This window comes from Aotus nancymaae, unplaced genomic scaffold (assembly GCF_030222135.1).
Source record: "Aotus nancymaae isolate 86718 unplaced genomic scaffold, 86718_ANA_hifiasm-v0.15.2.pri h1tg000081l, whole genome shotgun sequence".
Lineage (NCBI taxonomy): Eukaryota > Metazoa > Chordata > Mammalia > Primates > Aotidae > Aotus > Aotus nancymaae.
The window spans coordinates 1,467,571-1,485,633 of NW_026988496.1; the positions used below are offsets into that span (position 1 = coordinate 1,467,571).

Genomic DNA, 18,063 nt, shown 5'->3' on the forward strand with positions numbered 1-18,063 from the left:
CGCCCTGGGCTGGAGTGCAGTTGGGCCATCTTAGCTCACTGCAATTTCTGCCTTCCAGCTCAAATGATCCTCACACCTCCGCCTCCCGAGTAGCTGGAACTACAGGTGTGTAGCACCACACCTTGCTAATTTTTTTTATTTTCTGTAGAGAACGGGTTTCACCATGTTGCTCAGGCTGGTCTGGAACTCCTGGGGTCAAGGGATCCATCTGCCTCGGCATCCCAAAAGTGCCAGGATTAAAGGCGTGAGTCACTGTGCCCGGCCTAAAACGTGGTTGTTAATGACTACATCCGTTGTATAACCAAAATCCCCTATTATTGGACATTTAGACTGTTTCCTTATCTGTTTTAAAGATGAGAAAACTAAGGCCCTTCACTTGACAAGTCACTTGTCCAAAGTCACCTGGCTAAAATGTGGCAGAGCTGAGATTAGAAATCTGATGTGACTTCAGAACCCATTCTTGGGGCACCACACTGCATCTAGAATTAATAATATGCCACTTAACCCCGTTAGATCAGCTCCCCTCAACTTGAAAGACAGTGACCAGGCACCTCCACAAGCAGAGCAGCCAAGGATTCAAGTATATGTTGAGGAGGACAGGCAATACAAAAAAACTAGGTGGCCTGAGATGGAACAAGCAGAAAATGCAAAGGGGAGGTCCAAGAATAGAAATAAACAGGAGGTAGGAGATGGGTACACAGAATGCTGGTTGAGATAAAGAGAAACCTGGATTTGGGAAACCTAAAAGTAAGAAACTCTGGCTTTTATCTGTTTGTAGGAGGGAGCAAAGATAACCTCAAGGCCATGTGGGGAGCTAGGAAGGATAAGGCTTCTGGGAAAAGGAATGAGAAAAGCGAGGGTAAACTCCCGAGGACTACAAGGCCAGGAGAGGCTTTGTGTGGGAAGGAGGGAAGGAGGAGAGGCCAGAAGTCAACAAGGCAGGATAGAATAGGCACTGGACACCAAACCTTCCTGTTCCTAAGGAGACTTCCTTCCAGACTGAGCCTCCTCTAGTAGCTCAGCTACTAAATGCTCTCAGCCCTTAGGGGCTGGATTGGGAAGTGGGGAGCGGGGATTGTAAAGTGTTCTAACTATTAATATAATGCGGACTGAGAATGGATCCTGGCATACATTTTGTAAAGGCAGTAGGCTTAACGCCAGTGCCACCTACCCCTACTCCACTTCTCTAGCCTAACCTCAGCCACACCCACAGGCTAAGGACCATCCAGGAGGGGGGAGCGTGAGCGTGTTAGCGCGCCTGCGTGCTCGTGCGCACGAGAAAAGCAGAGAGACAGAGACGGAGACAAAAAGAGACAGGGGGAGAGAGAGAAAGAGAGCGAGAAGAGAGAGACAGACAAGGACTGAAAGGGGGCGGGAGGAGAGAGGCAGAGAGAGAGTGAGAGAGTGTGTGCGAGAGAGAGAGAGGGAGCGATCGGTCAGCCTTGGTGAGGGAGGAAAACTCCAGAGATAATGCGGGGAGCTCCTGCAGGAAGACTCAGGGAGAAGATCCCAACTTACCCTAAGACTGTTGAGAGAGTAGGGGGTGGCTTTGCAGGACCTGGTTTGGGGGTCATCAAGCAGTAACGGTTACTGCATAGGCGTTGTCACTCAGCCAGAGCCATTTAACCCGACCTGTGTGGCTGGGGATCAGGCTTCAGACACCCCATAACTCTCAATCTCCGACTGTTTAGGGGGCCCCAGAGCTGCAGACAAGGGGAGGAGGGGCACGTGAGGGCTGGGTCCCTACCTCCCCCCATCCTCCGCTGTCACTCACTACCCCAACAGTCGCCCAGGGGGCGGGCCCCGGAGAGGTGGGGATGGGGGAGGGTAATCTTGGCAGGCGCCTGCTGCATGGCGTAGGTAGGGACTATTGAGGGGGGCGGACGCTGAGGGGATTGAACACGAGTGGGAAGCGAAGAGAGACACGGGGAGGGGGAGGGGACCGGGAACCATTTGAATGAGAGGAGGGGATCACGGGTAGAGTGGGCTCCAGGAGGTAGGGCGGGCAGGGTGTGACGGGGGCCAGACTCTTGAGCCAGGTAAGGGAAGCAGGTGCGTAGATCTGTGTTTTTTGTGGGTGAGCGCACTCGGCCCTTGGGTGGAAAGGGGACGCCGCCTTTCCCGGGGGGCCAGCTTCAAAGCTCCAGAGGCTATCTTTTGCTTCTCAACTAACGGGGCCCCGGGCGGGGGCTCAAGCGCCGTCTCCAGTGGCTGTACTCCACTCCGCAATTTCCAGGCGGCCACTGGACTGGGAGTCTCGCGCCGGGGGCCGGCGCTGTCTCGCGAGCCCCCTCCTCGAGCCAGCCAATGGGGTTGGTTGCTGGCACCGCCCGCCCGCCTGGTGCAGAGCGCTGGGCGCTGCGAGCGGCGCTGCCATTTAAAGGGGCCGCGACCCCTGTCCCGGCTGCTAGGGAGGGAGGTGGAGAAGGAGCGCGGGGCCGTCGCTGTCTGCAGTTCTAGGCTTGTAGCCTTTACACTAACCCTGCCGCAGGTAGGGGTCGGGCCTACTCAAGCCGAACCGAACCTGCAAGCGGTATTTTGCGGTAGCCGGGAGGGGGGGTCTAAGGAGAAATCGCAGCTCCAAAATGTCTCCCTGTAAATGCCTGAGGTTGGGGGTGGGCAACAGGAGAAGGGAGGACTGGAGGAGCAATGGGAAAGGGGGACGGGGCTGAAGAAGTGGAAGACCTGAAAGGTAACTGGGGGGAAGGGGTTACGTAGGGCAGTTTGTGGGGGCGGGGGAAGGGCCGAGGGAGGACCTAGCAACGCGGGGAGGGGGGGTGGGGCCAGACAGGGTGGGTAAAGACTGTGGAGCTGGGGGGCTCCAGCAGAGTGGGGAGGGAATGGAAACTGAGATCGCGGGGGCGGGAAAGGCTCCTGGTGGCGACGGCCTTAGGAGACTCTAAGGGGGCGTTCAGCCTGAGTTGGGGGGGTGAAAGGTAAGGGGGGAAGGGAATGGGAGTTGCAGTCGAGTGTGGGGGGGTGGGCGGGTGGAAAGACCGACTGCCTGGCCAGTGTGGGCACGGGGCCAGGGCGGGGAACGCCTCTCCCCACTGGGGGCGCTGTATGGGGGGGAGTGGTCATTAGGACTGAAGCCTTCGGAAATGGTTGTAGATTGTGGTGGTGGGGCTGTTCAAGAGAAATCCAAGTGGATGATGGGGTGTGTCTCAGAGCCTATATAAGAAGGAATTCTGGCTAAGACCACCTCTATTGCCCCCTCTTCCACTCCTACTCTGCAGCCCATATCTAGCCATACTCATGGACCCCAGTGATTTCCCCAGTCCATTTGACCCATTGACCCTGCCAGAGAAGCCCCTGGCTGGAGATCTACCAGTAGACATGGAATTTGGAGAGGATCTGCTGGAATCCCAGACTGCCCCAACTCGAGGATGGGCCCCCCCTGGCCCTTCTCCATCCTCGGGAGCCCTGGACCTGCTTGATACCCCTGCTGGCTTGGAAAAAGACCCTGGAGTCCTGGATGGAGCCACTGAGTTGCTGGGGCTGGAGGGGCTGCTCTATAAAGCTCCCTCTCCCCCGGAGGTGGACCACGGTCCTGAGGGGACCCTGGCATGGGATGCGGGGGATCAGACCCTAGAGCCTGGACCAGGGGGCCAGACCCCTGAGGTGGTACCACCTGACCCAGGGGCTGGGGCAAATTCCTCTTCACCCGAGGGGCTGCTAGAGCCTTTGGCTCCAGATTCTCCAATAACCCTGCAGTCCCCACATATTGAAGAAGAGGAGACCACCTCCATGGCTACTGCGAGAAGGGGCTCCCCTGGGCAGGAGGAGGAGCTTCCCCAAGGGCAGCCACAGAGCCCAAATGCCCCCCCTAGCCCTTCAGTGGGAGAGACTCTGGGGGATGGAATCAACACTTCTCAGACCAAACCTGGGGGCTCTAGCCCGGCTGCACATCCTTCCTTGCCAGGTAGGTTTCCTAATTATCTGGAGAATCAGGGCTAGGAGATGGGTGGTAAGGAAGGGTGGCCGTGTGCTTTGCGAAGTAGTGGGGAGGAGGAGGGTGGAGAGATAAGAGTAGGGATGTGTGTGGGGATAGACTTGGGGTTTAGGAGGGAGGAGTAGGGTGGTGTGGAGAGGAAGATTAAGGAAAGTAGGGGTGGGCGCAGGCTGTGGGGGAGGAATGGGGTAAGATTTCAGGGAGTGTAGGTTGCAGGGAGTGGATTTGGTGGGAAAGGTTCCTTTTTTCTTACCCCAGTTTGCTTTTGGTGCCAGAGTCCTTCCTTCAGGATTTAGGGAAGTACACCAGGCTTCTTGGTTCTAAGACTTTTACAGCTTTTTGGTTCTAAATGGGAGTGGGGTTTCTGGGTTTGATGAATGGTAACTAGGTTCTAGAGCCCCTAATAGCATAAGGATTTAGGCAGAGTGGTAGAAATGCAGGGTCTAGGATTGAATCTCTGATAGGGGAGGGACAGCCTTGATTTGAGAGGCTCTAGTTTCTCCCGTCTTCTGCCTAGTGGTGTGCCTCTGTCAGGCTGTGGTGAGGGTCTTGGGGTTTATATAACCACCCAAATCCAGGGAAACCTACCCAGACATTGATGCGTCCTTTTCCTTTTGCTACCTTTGGGTGGTTGGTTGTGTGTTTTTCATTGGTAAAATATAAATTCTTAATGTAAGGTATATTACCTGTATTTCCTTAACCCTCAAGGATTGGGACAGAAAGCTGGTGGGAAGGATAGAATTTTTTTTATGGAATAGCTGCACGTGCCCACCCCCCCCTTGTACAGTGCCTGAGGTAACCCTGAGAGGGGCCCCAAGAAGCCACAGGCACTTGAGTTTTCCCTTTCAGTTTTGAGTAAGTTCTTCCCCAGGAATGGAGGCGGGGGTTGGGCCCGGGAGGGGGTGGTGAGGGCAGGCTCAACATTTAGGCTGCCTTCTGCTTCCTTTGCAGGAGATGGCCTGACTGCGAAGGCGAGTGAGAAGCCGCCTGAACGGGTGAGGGGGAGGGGATTGGAAGGAGTCTGGTTCCCCCTTAGCTCTGGGAAGGACAGACCCTTCATTTTCCCTCCCAGATGTTGTTCTGTAGAGAGTGTGTGTAAGGAGAGTTAGGAGGAGGGAGGGAGCACTACTGTCTACTGCTTGTTGGGGAGAAAGTCCAGCCTCCTTTTCTCCCCTCCTCCTAAGGGCTGGGCCAAGGGTCCCTACTCTCCCTTCCCCCTCCCATCTCCTATCCCCACCTCAAACCCTGTACTAGTGTTAGCCTGGCCAGGGTGTCAGTTTTCCACCCCTCCCATCTTTCCAAGGTACAGAAGAGAAGCGAGCGCGTTAGGAGAGCAGAACCTCCAAAACCTGAGGTTGTGGATTCCACTGAGAGCAGTAAGTAGGATTTGAGGAAGTGTGACCTGGGAGTTCTGGGTGTGGAAGAGAGCCGAAAGTGGCATGTGGCAGGGCATGGATCTTCTAGCTCCTGTAGTCCTGCTCTATGCAGTTCGAGAAGTACCTGTCTCCGCTATGGGTTGGCATGGGAACCAGGGGCAGTGGGGGAAATTGAAAACAAGAGCAGTGAGAATGGTGAGTTTCCTGTTTCATCTATGCCATCTCTGTCTCCAAATCTACTCATTTAGAGCCTCTCTCTTTCTCTCCCTGGGAGGTTACAGAGTAACCAAGGGAGAGAGACACCAAGGTCTTACACTAACGTAACAAGGGCCAGGGTGTAAAGGCTGCAACAACTGGGATTCCAGGAGAGGGACTGAACTGTTGATCCAGGGATGGTTGGAGACCTGGTTTGGTGGCCTTTCTCACGTCCACCTCCCCACTTCCTCAGTTCCAGTGTCAGATGAGGATTCTGATGCCATGGTAGATGACCCCAATGATGAGGACTTTGTGCCATTCCGGCCCCGGCGCTCTCCTCGAATGTCCCTACGTTCAAGTGTGTCACAAAGGGCTGGGCGCTCTGCAGTGGGCACCAAGATGACTTGTGCACATTGCCGGACACCACTGCAGAAGGGGCAGACTGCCTATCAGCGCAAGGGGCTGCCTCAGCTCTTCTGCTCGTCATCCTGCCTCACTACTTTCTCCAAGAAGCCTTCGGGCAAAAAGACCTGTACCTTCTGCAAGAAGTGCGTGAGGGTCTTGGGGGCTGTGCAGAGGGCAGGGATCTGGGCAGGAGTATGAGTAAGACAGAGACTGTTGGTAAGAACCTAGCAGGCTGGAGCTGGGCAAGTGAGGGATATAGGGAGGGAGTCTGTGGTCACTGATCCTGGAGGAGGGGTGGAAGCTGAGGAAATGAGAGAGTGGTCCCGAGTGAATATTCAAACCTGTTCCCACCTCTAGGGAGATCTGGAACACCAAGGACTCAGTCGTGGCGCAGACTGGTTCCGGAGGCTCCTTCCATGAGTTCTGCACGTCTGTCTGTCTCTCCCTGTATGAGGCCCAACAGCAGCGCCCGATCCCCCAGTCTGGGGATCCTGCCGATGCCACTCGCTGCAGCATATGCCAGAAGACTGGAGAGGTGAGGACACTCAGTGGGGGCTGATTAACAGAGCCTGGCTAGCCCTGACCTGCCCCTCCCATCCTGGGACTGCAGGGGCCAGGCCCTGTGGAAAGGGGAGTGGGGAGGAAAGGCGGCCACCATGAGGGAGCATATTCAAGGACAGAGCTTCTCCAGGATGTGCGCAGCTGGCCTTCCTTACCTCCCAGGACCTCACCATCAAGTCGGCAGCCTGAGGCGCAGGTTGGGGGGTCCCTGGGTCCACTGTCTGCTGTGAAGGTCTAGGGTGAGGTGGGGGGGCTGTCCTTGCATTGGGGTGGGCGGTGGTGGCCAGGCCTTAGGCTCAGGGTGTGTGTGTGTGTGTGGCAGGTCCTGCATGAGGTCAGCAATGGCAGTGTGGTGCACCGGCTCTGCAGCGATTCTTGCTTCTCCAAATTCCGGGCCAACAAGGGACTGAAAACCAACTGTTGTGACCAGTGCGGGGCTTACATCTACACCAAGACCGGGAGCCCTGGCCCCGAGCTCCTCTTCCATGAGGGCCAACAAAAGCGGTTCTGCAACACAACCTGCTTGGGGGCATACAAGAAGGTGGGGCCGAGGGAGTAGTGCATTAGAGGGCTGTGGAAGGGGGTGTGGTTCTTGGGTGATAAATAAAGGTGGCTGATGGGTCAAGGGCTGGGAGAAATAAAACAAATAAAGGGGGTTTCAACTGTATCTGTTATGTTTTATTTTTGAAGCTGGCTGGTGGATACACAGGTCTTTGTTATATCATCATCTATACTTTTTTTGTATGCCTGAAATATTTCATGTTTAAAACATTTAAAAAATAAAAGTGAAGGGACAAATCCAGCCTCAGCCTCTCCTTCCCCATCCTCACAGAAAAACACACGTGTGTACCCATGTGTCTGGTGCAAGACCCTGTGTAAGAACTTTGAGATGCTATCACATGTGGATCGTAATGGCAAGACCAGCTTGTTCTGTTCCCTGTGCTGTACCACTTCTTACAAAGTGAAGCAGGCAGGGCTCACTGGTAGGTGCAAAGCCCTCTTCTCTGAGTCCCCTGCTGGCCTTCTCTCTACTTCCCATACTCCCCTCTTCCAGAGTAATCCCTGCTGCCCGACCTCAGCCCCAACCACATCTCCCCGTGGATTTTCTGTTCCGTCTCTGCACTACCTTACACCTTCCGTGTGCTCTCTCTCTCTCCCTCTCTCTCTCTTTCTATCTTTCTCTTTTCCTCTCTCTCATTCTCTCTATGCCCCAGGCCCTCCCCGACCCTGCAGCTTCTGCCGCCGAAGCCTCTCTGACCCCTGTTACTACAACAAGGTGGACCGCACAGTCTACCAGTTCTGCAGCCCCAGCTGCTGGACCAAGTTCCAGGTACTCAGACCCTGGACCAGGGATAGAAGGGTGTGGCAACATAAAGAGGGTCAGAGGATTGGGGTAGGCAGGCCTGGGCAGAGCAGAGAACAAGCCTGACTCCCCTTCTCCACTGCTGCACACATCTTGCCCCTCCCTCCTTACTTGTCTTCCTTCCCTCCAGCGCACAAGCCCCGAGGGGGGCATTCACCTGAGCTGTCACTACTGCCACAGCCTCTTCAGTGGCAAGCCTGAGGTCTTGGACTGGCAGGTAAGAGCCCCACCCCCACCCACATCTTGCCACATGACCAGAGTGTCTGAAGGGGTCCTTCCACTTGGCCCCTGCTGGGCCAGACGTTACAGCTTGTCCTCCTCGCCCTGTTCCCCCACCTCAGGACCAGGTGTTCCAGTTCTGCTGCCGTGATTGCTGTGAGGACTTCAAGCGGCTTCGGGGTGTGGTGTCCCAGTGTGAGCACTGTCGGCAGGAGAAACTCTTGCATGAGAAACTCCGATTCAGCGGAGTGGAGAAAAGCTTCTGCAGTGAAGGTAAGGAGATTAGGAAGGGCAGAAGACACTGTAACTCCCAGCCAGGAAGAATGGAGGGAAAGGGAGGGAGGCTGGGAAAGTGGTCCATGAGGCAGAGCCTTCTGCCCGTGATACTCTACCGCCGTCTCCTCTAAGGCTTTGGGCACAAGGGGCTGCTTAGAGAGAGGTTTCAGGTGTCGTGCCTTGAAAAGATTGGGTCTTGTGCCCTTGGGTATCTGTGTCTCTGGACGCTCTTTCCTCTTCCGCTCTTTCCAGGCTGTGTGCTGCTGTACAAACAGGACTTCACTAAGAAGCTGGGCTTGTGCTGTATCACTTGTACTTACTGCTCCCAGACCTGCCAGCGCGGAGTCACTGAGCAACTGGATGGCAGCACTTGGGACTTCTGCAGTGAAGACTGTAAGAGCAAGTACCTGCTGTGGTACTGCAAGGTAAGGAGGGTCAGCACACTAGCGAGCCAGGAAAGAGGGTGGCGGGGAGTATGGGCTGTGGTACTGAGCTTGGGTGTGGGCAGATCTCCAGGGAGGGCAGCCAGCCTTCCATCTCTAAGCGGCCTGATCTCTGAGGGGAGGAGCATGGCTTATCCCAGGGGAAAGAAAGTGCCCGACACATTTTCGGGAGGCAGGTCTGACCATCCTGTTGACATCCTCAGGCTGCCCGGTGCCATGCCTGTAAGCGCCAGGGGAAGCTGCTGGAGACCATCCACTGGCGTGGGCAAATCCGTCATTTCTGCAACCAGCAGTGTCTGCTGCGCTTCTATAGCCAGCAGAACCAACCCAATCTGGATACCCAGAGTGGGCCCGAGAGCCTCCTGAACAGTGAGTCCCGGGCAGAGGGCACACTCTGTTAGAGGGGGCCTGGACTCTCCTAATCCTAAGCCTGGCCTCTTTCTCCTTCCTCTTGGGTTCACCTCATCCCTGGCCAGATAGGGTGTGGTACTGTGAACTGTATTCTCTTTTAGCTTCCGGACCCTGCAGGTACCAGGGTGAGTCTTAATAAAGCTTCTTGGAGTTAGCATCTACTGATTTTCTATGAAGTGTGTATTTTTAGGGAGTGGGTGCTTATCCAGGTACGATGGAGCATGTAGGGATTATGGTTAGTTTTTTGAGATAAGGAGATCTCAGCATAAACTCTACCTTTAGTGAGACTGAAGACTGCTATTTCTTGAATGTTACCCCTCCCCTCTACAACTCCAGGGATACCAAACTCTTCAGGCTATCTAAATGGAAGGTTTCAAATGTGGGTTGTGGGGGAAAGAGTAATGTTTCATTCTCCAGGAGCAAAGAATCTTCTTGGCTGCTGTTGCTGGGGCATATAGGAGACTAGATCTGGGATGGCAAGGGGGACAGATCCTAGAGCTTCCCATCTGTATTTGGTGTACCTGTTAATGAAGCTTTCCTGGAACAGGCGTAAGGAAAATGGACAGCTAGTCCCTTGGATGACAGCATTCATTTGTTTTGATCTACAGGTCAGTCTCCTGAGGCAAAACCCCAGACACCCTCTCAAACCAAAGTGGAGAACAGCAACACAGTGAGGACCCCAGAGGAAAATGGGAATTTGGGCAAGGTCGGAGCAAAAGCCAAGGGGGAGGATAATCTCAGAGGAGGGTACGGTGGTTGGGGGCACAAACGTTCCTTTATCTCTGCAGATCCCTGTGAAGACCCGATCAGCTCCCACCGCTCCCACCCCTCCTCCACCCCCACCGCCCCCAGCAACACCCCGCAAAAACAAAGCTGCCATGTGTAAGCCGCTGATGCAGAATCGGGGCGTCTCCTGCAAGGTGGAGATGAAGTCCAAAGGGAGTCAGACAGGTGAGCCAGGGTACCTCGATGCCACAGGCTGTATTCCAGAGTCCTAGGCCTGCCAGCTCTATATCCGGGAACTGGACAAGGGGATTTCTTGGGTGGCTGAAGCCTCATGCATATGATTGTCCTGGAATCACAGAGGTGTCTTTCAGTCTTTGGTTCAAGGGCAGTTTTGTGACACTGAGCACATGTTAGAGCTTTTGGTGGGTCACATGTGACCAGTTCAGCAGGGTCTCTGAGAAGACCCCTTTCTTATCCACAGAAGAGTGGAAGCCACAGGTGATTGTGCTGCCCATCCCAGTGCCCATCTTTGTGCCAGTGCCTATGCATCTGTACTGCCAGAAAGTCCCGGTGCCTTTCTCCATGCCTATCCCGGTAAGTTTCCCTGCCCTTCCTGGCTGGGTCCTCCTTTCCTCTTCCAAGTTTGAGATCCACCCTTTCCCCTTACTCTCATCAACTGTCCCCTCTCTCTCATAATCTCCTCCTCGTCTGCTGGTATGGTTCTTGGCATTTAGTTGGGATTCATGCCTCCAGGTGCCTGTGCCCATGTTCTTGCCCACTACCTTGGAGAGCACAGACAAGATTGTAGAGACCATTGAGGAGCTGAAGGTGAAGATCCCTTCCAACCCCTTGGAGGCTGACATCCTGGCTATGGCAGAAATGATTGCAGAGGCTGAGGAGTTAGACAAGGCCTCATCTGACCTTTGTGGTATGCCATAGATGGTGGCAACAAGGGAGACAGGGTGTTACCAGCGTGTCACTGCCTGAGGGGGTGGTATGGGTGATCTTGGTGCCTACTAGAATGGGAGGATAGCTGGGATCAGCCCCTGAAAGTTTGTGAGGGTACTAGCAGGAGCTTGTAGCCACTGAGCCAACTTCTCTGCTTCCCAGATCTTGTGAGCAACCAGAGTGCAGAGGGACTCCTGGAAGACTGTGACCTGTTTGGGCCTGCTCGAGATGATGTCCTGGCCATGGCAGTCAAGATGGCCAACGTCTTGGATGAGCCTGGGCAAGACTTGGAGGCAGACTTTCCTAAGAGTGAGTAAGGTTGGAGCTGTGCCCACTGAGTACGGTAGCATTTGTGCCATCAGGAAGGTAGTGTTCCTTGTGTCTCTGAGCATGACCCTGAAAAGTGTTCATTGTGATTCTAAGACAGAAGGTTCTCACAGGGAGCAGTGCCAGAGATACCAGGACAGGTGCACTCTTTTAGACTTCTGAGTCATGGTTTTTTTTTTCCCCTTTAATTTTTAAACTGTAAAGGAACATAAAATTTCACCATGTACAACATGTTTACAGTTCAGTAGTGCTGAAGATCTTCCCGTTGCTGTGTTTTGTTTTTGTGCCTCTGAGCATGCTTTTTGGTATAGCTTTACTAGTTCCTTTGGCTCATCTAGTTATAAAGTTGGCAAGTAGCAGGGGTGGGGTGGGAGGTCTGCAGGGTTGAGATCTTAAGAAATTGATTTTTTCTTTCTTTCCCTTATATTAGATCCTTTGGACATTAATCCCAGTGTAGACTTCCTCTTTGATTGTGGCCTGGTAGGGCCTGAGGACGTGTCTACTGAACAAGACCTTCCCCGAACCATGAGGAAGGTAGGGCTGGGGTTACTGTATGTACCAAAGAAGAATGGCGGCCCAAAGGGGAGAGGACGCGAGAGCCAAGCCAGCAACCATAGTTTGACCTTCCCTACTCCTTTCTCCAACACTAGAAGTACTGAGATAAAGCCAAACTTTGCCCTCCTCCCATTTCACAAGGTCATCAAAGCTGTTCCTGGGACTCTGTGCTATGGAAGCTTGCTGTGTGCTTATATCAGCCCCTGCCCCAGCCAGCAGTAAATATGGTGTTGACTAGCTTTCACCTTGCCTCTGGCCTTACCTCTGCCATGCCCCTGCTTTCTCTTCCCCTCCAGGGTCAAAAGCGGCTGGTGCTTTCCGAAAGCTGTTCCCGGGACTCCATGAGCAGTCAGCCTAGTTGTACTGGACTCAACTATTCTTACGGTGTCAATGCTTGGAAGTGCTGGGTGCAGTCAAAATATGCCAATGGAGAAACCAGCAAAGGTGATGAGCTGCGCTTTGGCCGTAAGTACCTGGGGGTTGGGGTGGGGGTGGGGGGAGACAGGGGCAGGGAGGAGGAGGAGGTAAAGGGGAAGAGGGGCTGGGCCTGTGATTCAGCTGAAGATGTCTAGGAGTGATAAGGGTGTGATCACTTAAGGATGCCCTGTGAAGAAAGGGAGGAGTTGTAGATTAAAAGGGAAATGCTGTCTAGGTTCCAGGTTAGGGGCTTTTTCTGTAATTATTCAGGAGCTAGGCATGACTAAGGGATGAAGGGGTTAATGGTGGTGGAGCTAAGTGAAATTCTCCATATAGAGTTTTTCTTAATCCTGTCCACCTGTACTACATATCACTGCAGCCAAACCCATGCGTATCAAAGAGGATATTCTCGCCTGCTCAGCTGCTGAGCTCAACTACGGTCTGGCCCAGTTTGTGAGAGAAATCACTCGGCCCAATGGTGAACGATATGAACCTGACAGTATCTACTATCTGTGTCTTGGCATCCAGCAGGTACCCCTTGTGTACCGCCTCACTTCCTGTCACTGTTAACACAGCAAGCGGGGTCTAACCAGAAATGATTCTGGGTTGGGCATGGTGGCTTATGCCTGTAATCCCAACACTTTGGGAGGCTGAGGCAGGAGGATTGCTTCAAGCTAGGAGTTTGAGACCAGCCTGGGCAACCAAGTGATACCCCATCTCTACTCAAAACATATTTTTTAATGAAAAAAAATATATATTCTGTTGCACTCCCTGTTCCTCATCTTGTTCCCTGCCTCAAGTAGGCAGCTTGCCTTTAATCTCCTACTCCAAATAGAACATGAAATATCAATGTTCTTCTAAAATCAAAACTGCATTCCAGGACTGTTGGCCAAGGAGCAGTCTTCATTGCTCTTCAGGTCCCCTTTGTAATCCTTAAGCCCATTCTAGAAGGGGAGGGATAGGTAGAGCCGGGCTCCTTGAGTGCTGGGGTAATGTTTAGTTCCCACTAGGAGAAGTCAGCCACATGTTACCTGACAAGGAGGTATGGGCTTCTGAAGAACATCTCCAAGCCTCCTCCTCTTCCAGCAAACCCTGAGTAGCTGAGAGCTGTAGGTAGACCTGGGGGAAAGCGCTCGAGGCTACCTAATCAAGCAGCTGTTTCCCATCATCTCTTAATGATCAAGGACACCATACCTGGGAGCTTCAGCATCATTATCTTTCTTCTAGGACCTACAGTCCAGCCTTGTGTGTGTCTGCTTTTCTTTCCACAGTACTTGCTGGAAAATAACCGGATGGTGAACATTTTCACGGACCTTTACTACCTGACTTTTGTTCAAGAACTCAATAAGTCTCTGAGTACCTGGCAGCCTACACTCCTCCCCAACAGTAAGGGACAGGGACGTAGCAACCCCTACACCCTTTCTCCATTCTTCCAATTCACCATCCCGAGAGTCCTGTGCTGTTTGATGTGCCACTCTTCACAAAGGGCCCGAGGGCAGGAGCGTGTAGCTGGATGCCTCAGGGTTTAGAGTTAAAGGAGCACAGGAGCACCTGTACTTGAACATGAGGAGGGGATCAAGACTTAGGTCTGAAGAGCTATCTCTAGGACCAGAAAAAGATGGCCTGGGTTTGGGTGGTAAGTAAAGAAAGAAAGTAAGAAATCGTGGGACTCCTCAAGGTTTACATTTACCTGTCTGCAACTTGAGGGTGGTGAGAGATGTTCCAAATGCAGGTGTGGAAAGTATATATTTTTAAAAGCCCAGTCCCACTGTGTAGTGTAGCAAGTGTAGCAGAGTGACAGCGTTTTCTATACAAAGGTTACTCACCAAATGGAATCATGTGGGATGGGAAGTGGTTGGGTTTGGGTAGCCACACCCTCCTAACTGGCCTCTCCCCCTTGACCATTATAGATACGGTGTTCTCTCGAGTGGAGGAGGAGCACCTCTGGGAGTGTAAGCAACTGGGGGTCTACTCACCCTTTGTCCTCCTCAACACCCTCATGTTCTTCAACACTAAGTTTTTTGGGCTGCAGACAGCTGAGGAACACATGCAGCTCTCCTTCACCAATGTGGTGCGGCAGTCCCGCAAGTGTACCACCCCTCGGGGCACCACCAAGGTGGTGAGCATCCGCTACTATGCCCCAGTCCGCCAGAGGAAAGGGCGAGGTACGAGGCTGCCCCCTCCCCTGTGCTTTTGCCCCTTCTCTGCCTTCCCTTTCCATGACCCGCTATAACCCACCATACCTGCCAGATCGGCCCTCTCCTTGGCCCCTAGCTTCCTTCTCCTTCCGTTCCTGTGTGCAGAAAGGGTAGAAACGGCCAGTCTTCCTACCTGATGGGCAATGGCTGTCGCATAAATAGGAGGTCACCCTGTGGCCTGATTCCCGCCTTTCCTAGTTTAAGACACTACTTGCTTGCTGCTTTTTCTGGGTGGTGGACAAGGAGGAAGCCGTTGGGTGTGTTTGGCTGTAGGGGACGGTAGACTGAATGAATGACAGGCTTTCTGTGATTCTTTGCTATCGAGCCTAACAACAACTGCACCTTGGTTTCCATTTTTTTCTGTCCCTGGAATTCTGTCCTGTCTGAGTATAGTTCCCAAGGTCCCTTCTCTGGATCCATGCTTCTACTGGACTAATGCACAAGGGGTTGGGGTCATTGCTGTTTCTCTATCCCAGAAGGCAAGCTCACCCTTGCAACAGGGTCTGTTTTATCGGTTGTTTTTTTTTTTTTTTTTTTGAGACGGAGTTTCGCTCTTGTTACCCAGGCTGGAGTGCAATAGCGTGATCTCAGCTCACCGCAACCTCCGCCTCCTGGGTTCAGGCAATTCTCCTGCCTCACCCTCCTGAGTAGCTGGGATTACAGGCACGTGCCACCATGCCCAGCTAATTTTTTGTATTTTTAGTAGAGACGGGGTTTCACCATGTTGACCAGGATGGTCTCGATCTCTTTTTTTTTTTTTTTTTTTTTTGAGACAGAGTTTCACTCTTGTTACCCAGGCTGGAGTGCAATGGCACGATCTCGGCTCACTGCAACCTCCGCCTCCTGGGTTCAGGCAATTCTCCTGCCTCAGCCTCCTGAGTAGCTGGGATTACAGGCACGCGCCACCACGCCGAGCTAATTTTTTGTATTTTTAGTAGAGACGGGGTTTCACCATGTTGACCAGGATGGTCATCTCTTGACCTCGTGATCCACCCGCCTCGGCCTCCCAAAGTGCTGAGATTACAGGCGTGAGCCACCGCGCCCGGCCTAGTTGTTTTTTTTTAAATAACTTCAGAGATCACCTTTTCAAGAGAGCAACTTGGGAGAGTTTTTAATGAGAGAGTTTGGCAGTGGGAACTGGGGAGGGCCGAGTAATAACAGCCTGACAGGATGTGGGGCTGGCGTGGGAGAGACTGACCTCTTCTTCCACCTCAGTCTTGATGAGACTTGATGAGACTGTATTTTGTGTCATGACACCATCTCCCTGTACCTTGGACAGTGCTCTTGGATGTGGCTCATGGAGCCTCTGCTCTTAACGAGTCTGAGTCATTTCCCTCCCCTACAGACACGGGTCCTGGAAAACGGAAGAGAGAAGATGAAGCCCCTATCTTAGAGCAGCGTGAGAACCGCATGAATCCCCTCCGCTGCCCTGTCAAGTTCTATGAATTCTATCTCTCAAAATGGTGAGTTGGTGAGTTGGCAGGAAGAGCATTAGCATGGGGACCCGAGGGATCTACTTGGCCTCGGTACTGATCTTCTGTCCTGCCACCCCCACCCCACCCCTGATGTTGCAGTCCTGAAAGCCTCCGGACTCGCAACGACGTGTTCTATCTGCAACCCGAACGGTCCTGCATCGCCGAGTCACCTCTCTGGTATTCTGTGATCCCCATGGACCGCAGCATGTTGGAGAGCATGCTCAATCGCATCCTCGCTGTGCGTGAGATTTATGAGGAACTGGGTCGTCCTGGGGAAGAAGACCTGGACTGAGCTCATGTGCCATCCATATCCATCTTTCACATCAATGTCTGTCCTGCGGCCATGTCCCCTCAGGGTGACAGGCCCAGGAACCAATGCTACTCATTCTGAAGGGCCCTGACTGCCCCCTTCCGCTCACCCATTCCCTGCCTTCTCTAGGAACCCCTGGCTTTTACCTTCTTCCATACCACTTGACAACCACGGGGCCCCGGTCTTCTGTACTCAGGGGCTGGTCTCCCAGTGATGGGCAAAAGCCAGCTCGCCCGTTTTCTTTATGCGTCAGAGTAAACCCCTCCTTCTGGGTCCATACTCTGGGTGGAGTGTTAATAGCTCTGGTGATCCTATTGGCTTTGGGTTTCCTGACCCATCCCACATAGGTAAAGCCTCTTGTTCCTCGGTATGACCTAGGGAAAAACCCAGCTGCCTTCTCTGCCCTGCGCCCACTCCCTTCTCTTCCCCAGAACCATGCAAAACGGTCTTATCTGAAAGGTCTGAAATAAACTATGAAAGTGATGAGGGGACCATTTACCTAAAACACAAAGCTTAGACACTTTTCCCCTTCCATGAAATAATTGGTTGTTGGCACCCTCTCACCACTGCATACCCACCCCGGCAAGTACTGACCCTTGGTGCTGCCGTTTAAAAAATTTTCCAAATGCCTTCTTTTCCTCAGAGGCAGAGAATGACTAAGTACGGAGAGCAGACTCCTGTTGTGCAGACTCCTGTCCCCTTGGTTTCTGTGTTTGTCTCTCTGCCATCTTAGGTTGCCATGAGCCATGGTGTCAACATGCTTAGCCCCCTCTGTAACTGCCTCCCTTTAGCTCAATGGACAGAGCTCCCAAGGCAAAAACTACATTCTGACTTGGGTTGAGGCTGGGTTCCCCTCTTTTGTTTCCCTCACCCCCATCATAAGAGCCAGGCCAAGCCTGTGGGGGCTTGAGTCATGCAGGATGGGATCTGTGGTCGAAGGACAGGTGAGGATCTGTGGGCGCGGGGCCTGCCCCCACTGCCTACATCTTTTCTCTTCCCCATCTTGCCTTTGAGGTCCCAGAAAATGATTAGCTTCTGGCAAAGGGGGTACCCAGTTCTTTCCCTGTTGACTTTGCTGTTTCCCAGGCTCCTTTTTGTGTTTTTATAACTGTCACCAGTTAGCGACTGTTTAAATTGTATATATTGTTCTGAGGCGCCTGGCCTGTCCCTTCAGTGAGCCATGCCCACCCTTGTGTTGTAGTGAGAAGCTGTTGTCACGACTAACCTGTCTCTGAAATTGTTTGTTTCAAATAAAGAGTTAAAATTGTCTTTTGTCTTTTCTGGGTGATGGATATAGAGGAGCAACGCTGGAACTTCAAATCTCTCCAAGTATAAAGAAGTCAGGTGGTGTTTGAGAATTGTTCTTACTTTACTGAATGAATCTACTGGGGATGTGGTCTTTTTTATAACAAGTTTCCAAACACTTAAGGAAAAAAAATATTCACTAGCCATGTATTAAGAAACTATTATGTTTAAAGACCTAGATTACATGCTTCAAAAAAGACAGACTGGTTAGACCAGGATCCAATCCCCAGCAGGGTCCCAGCCTATAGGGGAGACCAAATAGTACACAGTTAGTCCGAATACAGGCAGAATAAAATAAATAGTGCTATGGGAGAACAGAGGAATAAAGCACTCACTTCAGGTTTACAGGGAGGCTGGGTGCCATGGCTCACACCTGTAATCCCAGAACTTTGGGAGACCAAGGTGGGAAGATCCCTTGAGCCCAGGAGTTCAAGATTAGCCTGGGCAACATGGCAAAACCCCATCTCTAACAAAAGTACAAGAATTAAGCTGGGTGTGGTGGTGCACACCAGTAGTTGCAGCTATTGAGGAAGCTGAGGCTGGGGAGGATGGTTTGAGCCTAGGAGGCAGAGAGGTTGCAATGAGCCGAAATCACCCCACT

General features: G+C 52.7%; 1 protein-coding gene across 6 annotated transcripts; it reads left to right on the forward strand.

Annotated features, from left to right (window-relative positions):
- Positions 1–1,819: 1,819 nt before the first annotated feature.
- Positions 1,820–17,426, forward strand: ZMYM3 (zinc finger MYM-type containing 3). Of its 6 annotated transcripts, none has more exons than XM_012475023.2 (25): positions 1,820–1,860; positions 3,237–3,922; positions 4,904–4,947; positions 5,256–5,328; positions 5,777–6,071; positions 6,286–6,463; positions 6,812–7,030; positions 7,322–7,472; positions 7,704–7,819; positions 7,983–8,069; positions 8,194–8,344; positions 8,600–8,772; positions 8,994–9,159; positions 9,810–9,907; positions 9,990–10,152; positions 10,409–10,521; positions 10,681–10,855; positions 11,038–11,184; positions 11,633–11,736; positions 12,054–12,222; positions 12,554–12,705; positions 13,446–13,560; positions 14,085–14,339; positions 15,718–15,835; positions 15,947–17,426. In XM_012475023.2, the coding sequence occupies exons 2-25, from the start codon at positions 3,256–3,258 to the stop codon at positions 16,137–16,139; spliced, it is 4,122 nt and encodes a 1,373-aa protein (XP_012330446.1). In that variant the 5' UTR covers positions 1,820–1,860; positions 3,237–3,255; the 3' UTR covers positions 16,140–17,426. The 6 variants fall into 6 exon arrangements, with proteins under 6 accessions (XP_012330446.1, XP_012330449.1, XP_012330447.1 ...); XM_012475026.2 differs by lacking the exon at positions 1,820–1,860 and adding an exon at positions 1,870–2,039 and having other exon boundaries at positions 5,262–5,328; XM_012475024.2 differs by lacking the exon at positions 1,820–1,860 and adding an exon at positions 1,949–2,039.
- Positions 17,427–18,063: the final 637 nt, after the last annotated feature.

Excerpts from the sequence above, each read along its gene's own strand:
- ZMYM3 (XM_012475023.2), top strand. The coding sequence starts at position 3,256 with ATGGACCCCAGTGATTTCCCCAGTCCATTTGACCCATTGACCCTGCCA. Across the intron at positions 11,185-11,632 it reads GGAGGCAGACTTTCCTAAGA|ATCCTTTGGACATTAATCCC; the intron begins GTGAGTAAGGTT and ends CCCTTATATTAG. Across the intron at positions 12,706-13,445 it reads TGTGTCTTGGCATCCAGCAG|TACTTGCTGGAAAATAACCG; the intron begins GTACCCCTTGTG and ends TTCTTTCCACAG.